Consider the following 11,743-nt stretch of genomic DNA (forward strand, 5'->3'; position numbering starts at 1 on the left):
CCATGTCATATGCCATGAAACCCTTAATGTCACACTGATGAGATGCCCCATGTCATATGCCATGAAACCCTTAATGTCACACTGATGAGATGCCCCATGTCATATGCCATGAAACCCTTAATGTCACACTGATGAGATGCCCCATGTCATATGCCATGAAACCCTTAATGACACACTGATGAGATGCCCCATGTCATATGCCATGAAACCCTTAATGACACACTGATGAGATGCCCCATGTCATATGCCATGAAACCCTTAATGTCACACTGATGAGATGCCCCATGTCATATGCCATGAAACCCTTAATGTCCCACTGATGAGATGAACCATGTCATATGCCATGAAACCCTTAATGTCCCACTGATGAGATGAACCTTGTCATATGCCATGAAACCCTTAATGTCCCACTGATGAGATGTCCCATGTCATATGCCATGAAACCCTTACTGTCCCACTGATGAGATGAACCTTGTCATATGCCATGAAACCCTTAATGTCCCACTGATGAGATGTCCCATGTCATATGCCATGAAACCCTTACTTTCCCACTGATGAGATGAACCTTGTCATATGCCGAAATAATTTTGGTGGATTTCCGGCTGGGGGCGGAGCGACCAGGTAGCTTGCAGGTAGCTGCTGTCTGCTTCGTCGGTCCTATGTCCTTTCTCGCGGACGAAAGGATTTGAGTTATCTCCAGCCTCCGAAGTGTGCCTTGGCCTTTGAGAAAGCACTTGGTCTGGCATCCGATCATATTGATGATCTCGGAATAGAAATTCACAGAAGGCTGAAATCGCTCTTTTGCTAAGAGCACTCCTCCAAACCCTCACGTTTGAGGGAGAAGATATTGAAGTGTAAGGAAGCCAGGATAACCAGCTGCACCTGGCTCTAACCATCACACCTGGACACTCTGTCTAAACGGTAACATCATTTGGCATACCGTTGCTGTCTACAGATGGTTTAGGGCCGCAGAGGAAAGCAAGGAAGATATGAGCAGCGCATAGGCATACCGCAACCCCAGGAGCCACACTAAACTGGGCAGTACGGTAATAAGCGCGGCTGTGGATGACCGCAGTCTGAAAAGCCTCGGATAAAGTGCATAAAGAGAGCGGTGGTGGGAGACGAAGTGCTCAGATGAAACACATACCTGTGATATCTGCCAGAACTCCTAGTGCTTCGTAGAGGCTCCCCATCTGCCGGGAGAAGCCGTATCCCAGAAACGAAGTCTGATTCGCCGGAGGAGAAGGTGTGAAACCGGCGTCTGTGCCTTGAACCAATCCGGTGGTGGATTGTCGACACACCCTCGTTTTGCTAAAAGCGCGCCCAGGGGGGCCGTGAAGACTGGTCTGCTCGTTTGTTTGTTTTCCCTTTGTCTCCCGCTGCAAAATACCCGACAGAACAGGTTCACAGTTTCAGTGGCACATGAAGGTGAGATGGAAGTTAATCAGTTATAAAACTGTCACGGTCATATAACTTTGCCTGGCCGTTTGTGCACCTGTGCCCAGGGGACGGTAAGCTCAATTAGAGCAATTTCAAAGAGAAACTCTGACATTGGTTACAAGTTACATTCTTCTCAGCAGCACGCTTGATGGGTGCCCTGTAAAACTTTGACACTAAACATCTTTGGATCATTAACTGGGTGTTTTTGAGACACATGATCCGGCTGCTACATAAAACTGCAGTAATATGCATATCACCTATCATTCCCCTTAAGATAATCTGGGCAGCATCATAAATGGCCCCTAAGGGATTTTGTTAAGATGTTCCTTATATATTATATTGCTCTGTTTTAGAGGGGCACCACTGTATCACTGTATGGTAAACCTTAATTGAATATAGGCAAATGTAAATAACTATCAGTATCAAGGTTTGCACTAATTTGGACTTCAATTGTGGACTGCTCTACCATAAGTCTAAATGAAATGTTATACGATATTGCCCTTAAGTCTAGATATTATTGTTTGGGCCATTACCTTTAAAGAAAAAGTGTAGGGAGTGGGGAGATATTGATGCAATTCTTGTTACGTAACTTGATGGAGAACAATAACTGTTTCTGCACAATAGTAGTAGCTGTTCTATTTTTTTTATATCTTTAGGCTCAGCTATGTATCTAACCTGTGCAGCGTGTAAGGCCTAATATAACCCTGTTTTCTGTGTCTAGGTTGTTTACTAAATATCAAGCTTTAGATACTGTGTGTCAGACACGTCATAAAGTTCTTGAACATAACTATATATAGGTGTCAGGGAAACTGAAAAAATATCAGGGGCTATTTTGGTCTCTTGTCTTAAATATGGAAAATTTTGCTGAACCGCATTTTCAGGTTATATCACAATACTAGACTGAATTTATTCCTTTTTTTTTTTTTTTTTTTCTCGCTTCAGAGCTCACTGAGACTCACTGTTTTTGTCACTTTTTTACTTCACTATATATGTGATAGTGGGATCAATACAGCCCTCGTTTAATTGTGTTTTTTTTTTCTCTCTTCCCACTGAGACTCACTGTTTTTATCACTTTCTTTTTTCAGCTCTTGTTCACTTGCTGAATTTTTTTTTTTTGTGTTTCCTCTCCCACTTACACACACTCTGTCATATACCCTAAGGGTTGACAGTGTTTGATATATATACATATATATTCACATATTGTTGTTTATATATAACACAAATCACATTTGCACTGAGGTGAATGGAGAGATTTATCTCCCAACAGAAAGGTTCTTCACCTGTAATGCCACCTAAACAAAAAGACAAGAGAGGTAACCCGAAAAATATAGAGGTGCCCCAAGACACCTCGCAAGAACATGGAGCAGGGAATTTTTGTTTTAATGACATCTCAGAATTTGCCGCGGAAGTGGCGAAAATGATGGCTCCACATCTAGATGCAGTTAAACAAGAAATAAAATCAGAGATTTCTAATCTCTCGACTGAGATTAGGCAATTTACAGCCAGAATGGAGGAGGTCGAGACAAGAGTGTCTGACTTAGAGGACAGAGTGAATTCTATTGGTTCTGTATCAACCATTCAGGACAAGGCCATTGCTCAATTACAAGCTCGAGTAGAGGACCTCGAAGACAGGTCAAGGCGGAACAACTTGAGAGTGATTGGCCTGCCTGAATCGGTTGAATACCAAGACTTATTACATTTTGTTTCTGTCACTCTGCCTCAGGCGCTCCTGATTCCCCCTCCCCCTACGCCATTTCTGATTGAGAGATCGCACAGAGTAGGGGCACTTAGAGAAAACAATACTACACTTAAACCAAGGCCCATTATCTTTAAGTTTGTTAATTATCAAGATAAGGTATTATTTCTGACCCACTATAGGAAACTTAATTCCCTTAATATTAACTCTCATAGAGTTTGGATCTTTCAAGATTTTTCTTCAGAAACTAGGGCCAAAAGAAGAGAGATGACCCCTTTTTTTGATAAATTTTTGAAAGCTGAATGCAGTGTTAGACTGTTATATCCAGCTAAACTTATAGTTAATAAGGCAGGAATGACTTATGCAGTGAATAATAGCGTGGAAGCAATGTCTTTATGCAAAAAAATGGGTATCCCTTGAAAAGGTAGCAGAAATGATGATGAACGGTTGCGTAGATGAATATTAACAGAGTATAGAATGGAGTATATTGGTTTTTTTTTATTAAATTGGTGTGTTTTAAATTTATATTTACAAATTTTTGTGTTTTTTTTTTTTTTTTTTTTTTCTCTCTTCCTCCCCTTCGTCCTCTCTTCTCTCCCGCCTCCCTCTCTCTTGTACCCACCTCCGCTGCAAATTTGTTTATTATGTTATTTTCAGGAGTATAATGTATTTTATTTTTAATATTATATACTATGGCAGTACCATTTAAGTTAACCTCCTGGAATGTTGGAGGTATAACCTCCCCAATTAAAAGAAAAGCAATAATCAAACAGATGGCTAAAACCAGAACGGATATCGCTTTCTTACAGGAGTTACACTTAAAGGCTACTGAAATTCCGAAACTTCAGACCAACTGGGTAGGGGGAGTGATTGCTGCCCCTTTTAATGCTCGCAAGAGGGGAGTGGCAATTTTATTGAACAAAAGACTTGACTATAAGATAGAATCTTCCATTATAGATTCAGAAGGGCGGTTTGTAATTTTAGAACTAACACATAATAAGACCCGATATGTATTATGCAACGTATATGGACCTAATAACATTGATAAAGTGTTCTGGGATAAATTAGTTATACACCTTCACAAATTCACAGGCCAGAACCTTATTATAGCAGGGGACTTTAATTTAATAGCAGATCCTTCTCTTGATAGGGTTAAAAGAGTAAGTAGTCCTACCCCTGATAGAAAGACCCGCATTTTGCAGAGATTTTGTTCACAATTGGGACTGATAGATATCTGGCGGTTACAGAATCCGGATCTGAGATCCTATACGTGCATGTCAAAAGGCCAGCAGGCACTCTCTAGAATTGATTTTTTTCTGATCGCTGAACCCCTGATTGGCCTAGATTGGGAAGCGGAGATAGGGGATATAGTTATATCAGATCACGCCATAATCTCATTAACATGTAACAATCCACGGCCAGATAGAGCAATGAATCAATCTATATTTTTTCCAAAATATCTAATGAACAACCTTAAATTTAATAATTGGTTGATCGAGCAATGGCGAGAATATGTGAGTTATAATCGAGACTATGAAAGCAAACCTGAAGTGTTTTGGGAAGCAGCCAAAGCTGTGTTAAGAGGCAAAGTAAAGGCGTATCTATGTAAAATGAAAAGGAAATCTAGGCAACAAGAAATTCAACTGTCCCATCATGTTAAGAATACATATAGTACATATCTTGCGGATCGCTCGACCCTTCACTGGCGGAAATATATTTCCGCTAAATCCACTCGAGATGTTTTTATCAAACAGAAAACTAGAGCAGAAATACTAAGGCAAAAGGCCCTCTATTGTGGTTATGCGGGTAGATCCGCTAAATTTGTGGCGAGATTGACCAAATTTAACAACAGAAACAAGATAAATGCCATCAGAAAGGGAACCGAGAGATTCACTTGTAGTAAAGATATTTCCAGAGTTTTTTATGATTTTTTTTCGGAACTATATGAGGCAGAAGAGCAAGATATAATAACTGAGACATTTTGGGGCAAATTTAAGGTTCCTAAAATCCCCCCTGAGAGCTTAGCAGAAATTAATGCTCCAATTACTATAGAGGATATTTTGGAAGCAATCGCAGCCGCTAAGAATAATAAGGCAGCAGGTCCTGACTGTCTGCCCTCTGAATTTTACAAAATTTTGCAACTACATATCGCTTCATCTTTAGTTAAGTTATTTAACTATTACTTTATCGAACATAATAAGTGCTCCCCCTACTTTGCAGCAGCGGTAATTTCTCTAATTCCAAAAAAAACCAAAGATCTTGAGTCGCCTGGTTCATACAGGCCTATATCAGTTTTGAATGGCGACTATAAATTGTTAACATCGATTCTCGCAAAACGATTAAAACCGCATCTCGGCTTAATAATTCATGAGAATCAAGCGGGGTTCATGGCTGGGAGAAACCCCTCCAGAAACACGCGTAAGATTATGACATTAATTGATTATTTCTGGTATAAGTTCAGCACAACTAGGCATAACACGATGACAGATCTAGCACTTTTAACCATTGACGCGGAGAAGGCGTTTGATCGCGTCTCCTGGAAGCACTTATTTTTTTCCTTAGAGCAGTTTGGACTGAAGGGACATGTGCAGGAAGTGATTCGTATTATATACTCTACCCCAATCTCCTCATTGCTTATCAACGGAGATCTATCACAACCAGTGGAATTACACAGGGGCACACGTCAGGGATGCCCCCTATCCCCGTTATTATTTAACATCTCATTGGAACCACTAGCAATTCTCCTGCGGCAACAACTAGACGGGATTCGAATTGGGGCGCGGAAATTGGTTCTGCTGATGTACGCAGACGATATACTGCTCTGTTTAAGCAATATTAATAAGAATCTTCCGATATTTTTGGATACAGTTAATATCTTTGGTAAGATTTCAGGGTTTAAAATTAATGTATCCAAGTCTGAACTACTCTGGTTAAATAAAAAAGTTCGAACGATAAAACATCCCTTTAGAGAAACCGCACAGATAACTTATTTAGGGATTATATTAAATCCGAACCCACAAGAATGGTACAATCTGAATTATAATAAATGTTTTTCAGAATGCAAGAAAAAGATGGAAGACTGGATAAACCTCCCTATTTCTTTATCCGCTAGAGTCACGCTCATAAAAACTATTTTGTTCCCCAAAATATTTTACCTCATTCAGAATATTCCACTACATATTCACAAAAAAGACATAGTAAAATTTAATAAGGCATGTTCTAGATTTTTATGGCAAGGCTCTAAAGCACGAATTTCGGTAGTGCGATTGATGAACAATCTAGAAGCTGCTGGGTTGGCACTACCTAATATATCTCTTTACAGTCTTGCAGCACGGGTTAAAGTGGCAGTGGACTGGTTGACAAGACAAGATCAAGTATCCCCAATAGAATGGGAAACTGCATTAATAGCTCCTTATCGTTTAGACGCTATCCTACACTGCCCAATTACAGCTTTACCAACACAGATCTTTATGTTAGAAACTTTTAAAAATATCATTATAGCCTGGCAAAAGTTTTGTGTGAGTCTGGATATATCGCCTCATGTGTCTAAATACTTATCCATCACCGGGAACCCTATTTTTATGCCAGGAATTACAGATGAGGTTTTCAGATCTTGGTCCAGCAAAGGGTTAGTCTATGTAGCGCAAATGATGAATACAGATTTAGAACCTTTAACGTTTGGGGAAATGAGCAACCAATTTGGATTATCAAACAAAGAGTTTTATGCCTATTTACAGACAAGGCATCTTATATATGAACTTAAAAAAAATTACGGGATAGAATGGTCACTGTCCGAGATTCAAAGTAGAATTAACAACTTTCAAGGGGGGATCTATTCTATTGCCCCGTTTTATGCCCTTCTTACTTATGAATCAGACGTAGCTCAAATAGAACATATTGTGACGATATGGGAAAAAGTATTCCCACAAATAGATAAGGAAGCGATAGAGAATGCCTTCAAGGTGATACAGAAAAGTTGGGTACAAACCACATGGAAAGAATCACAGATTAAAGTGGCCTTAATGGTATATTTAACCCCGATAAAATTAACCAAATGGTATAAGACATTGATTAGATGTCCTAGATGCAGCTCAGCTGAAGCGGATATGTTACATTGTTTCTGGGCATGCCCTAAAATAGCCCAATTTTGGGCCAAGGTAATATACTGGATGAAAATAACCCTTAAAATAGAACATGTGATACTACCTATAGAAATATTTTTTCTAATGAAACCACAAACCGCGGTTAGGAATCATAAAATGATTAATATAATTATATTACTTGGACGTAATTTAATTTTAAGAGCATGGAAGGCTAAATCAGCACCAAATTTAAAAGAACTGAAGAATGCACTGACCGCTCACTATATATTTGAGCAGCATAGTTTACAGAATCCAACAGATACCCAGTTAGCCAGTTTTTTTAAATACTGGAACAATTTTATTATCTCCTTTCCAGAGGAAACACAGAAGGCCTTAATCAGGCCATTTAAAAACTCGGCTTATGTTCAACTGCAAGTTTTAGCGGGACATCTTCCAGGTATATGGATAAATGATAATGAGGACAGAGATTAGACCGACCCAGAGGAGCCTGTGGGATTGGCAGTATATCTATGTTCCGGCTGAATGACAGGGCGGATAGGGGAGGGGGGGGGGGGAGAGGAGAGGAGAGAGAACATTCTTTTTTTTTTTTTTTTTTTCTCTCTTCTTTTTTCTCTTTTTGAGTTTGTTTTATGAAAGATAAAAATTTTATTTTACTATATCAGTTCGTACAATAGTAAGGAATTATACGGATAATGAAGTTTAAATTGTCTATATTAGAGCTTATTGGACTACTGGGGGCCCTGCGTGGCGCATAAGGTAACTGACTTGTATATATGTACACCTTGTTGAAAATCAATAAAAAAAAAAAAAAAAAACCTTGTCATATGCCATGAAACCCTTAATGTCACACTGATGAGATGTCCCATGTTTTATGCCATGGAACCCTTACTGTCACACTGATGAGATGCCCCATGTCATATGCCATGAAACCCTTACTGTCCAACTGATGAGATGAACCTTGTCATATGCCATGAAACCCTTAATGTCCCACTGATGAGATGTCCCATGTCATATGCCATGAAACCCTTACTGTCCCACTGATGAGATGAACCTTGTCATATGCCATGAAACCCTTAATGTCACACTGATGAGATGAACCTTGTCATATGCCATGAAACCCTTAATGTCACACTGATGAGATGTCCCATGTTTTATGCCATGGAACCCTTACTGTCACACTGATGAGATGCCCCATGTCATATGCCATGAAACCCTTAATGATACACTGATGAGATGCCCCATGGCAGCTTAAAAATAATATATAATATAAAAAGAAATAAATTCATGACATATAAATGTAGACTAAAACATCATTGCAATAATAGAGATGGTTTTTTTTGCCAAATGTTTTATTTAGGTTGGTGTAGTCAATTGTTACATTTTATAAAGTGCAGATAAAGGGGTAGATTTACAAAGCAGCGGATGCTGCAATCTACCCCTGAAGTTTCCGGCTCGCCGGAAACCTATGTTAAGAAGCAGCGGTCGTAAGATCTCTGCTCCTTAACTCATCTGCCACCTTTTAGATCGATCGGGATGATTGAAACCCTCTGCTAGCGGTTGATTGGCTGTGAATGTGCAGGGGGCGGCATTGCAAAAGCCTTTCACAAGACAGCATATGCTGTTGGCATTTAGCATTGCCAGGCGGACACTTTTCGCTGCAGCGAATCATGTCTGCCCGGCATTTGATAAATGTACTCCAAAGTCTCTTGTATTGTGTATAACCTCATGTTGCTATATATGCTTTGTCTTCTTCAGGACCTGCGGGGCAGTGTAGTAAAAATCAGTAAGTTCCTGGGAAAGGAGTTGGATGATGAAGTAATCGATTCAGTGGTTGAACAATCTTCATTCAAAAAAATGAAGGACAATAAGATGTGTAATTTCACACTCCTTGAACAGGAGCATATGGACCAAACAAAAGGTTTATTCATGAGAAAAGGTACATTGAGTAATTATTTTGTATTTTAAATGGGGTTAATACATATTAGATTAAAGCTTTTAGAAATGTTAAAACCTAGACTTTTTTAATAATATTAAATGTCACAATTAATCATTAAAGGGACATAAAACAAGTTGGGATAGAGACAAAATATAATAATATGTAGTAAGACAGAACAATGAGAAATATTATTTACCATTCACCCTTTTTCCAGTGAAGCAGTCCCTCTAATGAGGTATTATATTGCCCTCTAATGTGATTTAGGGCTTAATTATCAAATATTGCTAGCATGGAAAGAAATCTTACAAATTCTTTGGGTGCTTTTTTTTAGCATTACATTGCAATGCACATGCCTCTTTTTCTCTACCAGAACCCTGCGTAGTGAGATAAAAATCTCACAAGCTAAAAATTGTGTTTCTAAAATTCTTTGAGGAACTTCACAGTACCAATGAGACTTGTTAGATAATCTCACCAGAGCAGATCACTTTAGATCACTGGGCCCAAAGTCACCAAACAATTTAGGTGTAGAAGCATGCAAGGCAAGCCATCCCTAGTAGAATAGCAGCCATAGAAGTAACACTGGGGTTTAATCCAGACTGAATATTGCCATCTTAGAGATTGGATTCTAAGTAGGGTGATATAAAGCACTAAAAATGAAGCACTGACCAATTTCATTGTATGTATTTCACTTAAAGGGATACAAAACTCATTTTTTTTCTTTCATTATTCAGATAGAGCATGCAATTTTAAGCAACTTTGTAATTTACTCCTATTATCATTTTTTTCTTCGTTTTCATACTATCTTTATTTGAAAAAGCAGGAATCTAAGCTTAAAGGGACACTGAACCCAAATTTTTTCTTTCATGATTCAGATAGAGCATGCAATTTCTAATTTGCTCCTATTATCAATTTTTCTTTGTTCTCATGCTATCTTTATTTGAAAAAGAAGGCATCTAAGCTAAGGAGCCAGCAAATTGTTTATTCAGAACCATGGACAGCACTTGTATATTGGTGCTGTCCAATCAGACAGGACAACCCAGTTTGTTCACCAAAAATGGGCCGGCATCTAAACTTACATTCTTGCTTTTCAAATAAACATACCAAGAGAATGAAGAAAATTTTATAATAGGAGTAAATTAGAAAGTTGTTTAAAATTGCATGCTCTATCTGAATCACGAAAGAAATTTTTTTGGGTTCAGTGTCCCTTTAAGTGCCAGCCCATTTTTGGTTCAGCCCCTGGGTAGCGCTTTCTGATTGGTGGCTAAATGTAGCAAACCTATCAGCAAGCTCTACCCAGGTGCTGAACCAAAAATGGGACGGCTCTTAACCTTACATTCCTGCTCTTTAAAATAAAGATAACAAGAGAAAGAAGAAAAAATGATAATAGGGGTAAATTAGAAAGTTGCTCAAAATTGCATGCTCTATTTGAATCATGAAATAATCTCTTTAATGATGCATACCACAAGCTACAAAGCAAGTGTCCACTGTTTAAAATGACTCTGAAATTAACAGTAAATGCTAGTTTGTACATAACTTATTGTAGGGACATATTTCTCTGGTAACAAGGTCCTGCCTTATACAACATGAAATGAAAAGATTTTTTTTTTCAGGAGAGAGAATCCAGCCCCATAAATAAACAAATAAATAAAACCTGTAGTACATTTTAAAAGTCCCTATTAACAATGTGACAAATTAAATATAATGCAATGCCCCTTTAAGGGATTCCTTATTGGTTATACATTTCTTCATCTCATATTACTGTTAACTGGCAGGAGGCCAAAGTATACATAATAGCACTGAAGTAGTGAAAGAAACCTTAGATAGTATATTGGAAATTGAACCTTTATCAGAACATTGAAATCAAAATACAAAGGAACAACAGACAAATATGTTAATATTTTTAGGCTGAAAAATGAAATAGATCTGATTACACGTAAATGGAAATAGATTCCACATTTTCATATATTTGCCCAATTTCTTTCAGGAATCTCCGGAGATTGGAAGAATCATTTTACTGTTGCCCAGAGTGAATATTTTGATAGTGTTTATCAGGAGAAGATGAAGGATCTGAATATGAAATTTTTCTGGGAAGAAAGTTGATAATGGATCTATGATTGTTGCTATTTATAACTTCTCTTAAATAAAACAGAAAGAGACAGATGCGCCACATGGCCCAATATTGTTTGTTCAACACAATAATTATGGTCTAGTCGTGCCAATATAAACTCACAATTTAGAAAGCACTTCAGTTAGTGCAATAGAAACAGTCTGGGATCAATCACAGTCACCCAGCAGACCGACCTCTAGGGTAGATAGGAGTAATCTGTAGTGGAAATATAAAGAGACACAGAGGTGCCTATGTGGCCTAGTACAGTTTGGTCCCAAGATATATTACTATATTTAAGTAATATACTCACAATTGGTAAAGCATCTCCAGTGATGCTAATCAGGCAGGATGGGATCAATACAGTCACCCAACAGACTATGACAGGGTTCCCACAGGAGGCAAACAGCAGAGGTCCCAAAAAAGGCCAACGTTTGGTCCAAATGATGCACAAGAGCAAGTGT

General features: G+C 38.4%; 1 protein-coding gene across 1 annotated transcript in view; it reads left to right on the forward strand.

The window, feature by feature from the left end:
- The window catches only part of LOC128638054 (sulfotransferase 2B1), a 133,529-nt gene extending 122,210 nt beyond the window's left edge, over window positions 1-11,319 (forward strand). The window contains exons 8-9 of the mRNA XM_053689924.1: window positions 8,995-9,175; window positions 11,160-11,319. Of these exons, the coding sequence (XP_053545899.1) occupies window positions 8,995-9,175; window positions 11,160-11,275 (297 nt within the window). The 3' untranslated portion in view covers window positions 11,276-11,319. The remainder of the gene's footprint in view (window positions 1-8,994; window positions 9,176-11,159) is intronic.
- The last annotated feature ends 424 nt before the right edge of the window (window positions 11,320-11,743 follow it).

This window comes from Bombina bombina, chromosome 8 (assembly GCF_027579735.1).
Source record: "Bombina bombina isolate aBomBom1 chromosome 8, aBomBom1.pri, whole genome shotgun sequence".
Lineage (NCBI taxonomy): Eukaryota > Metazoa > Chordata > Amphibia > Anura > Bombinatoridae > Bombina > Bombina bombina.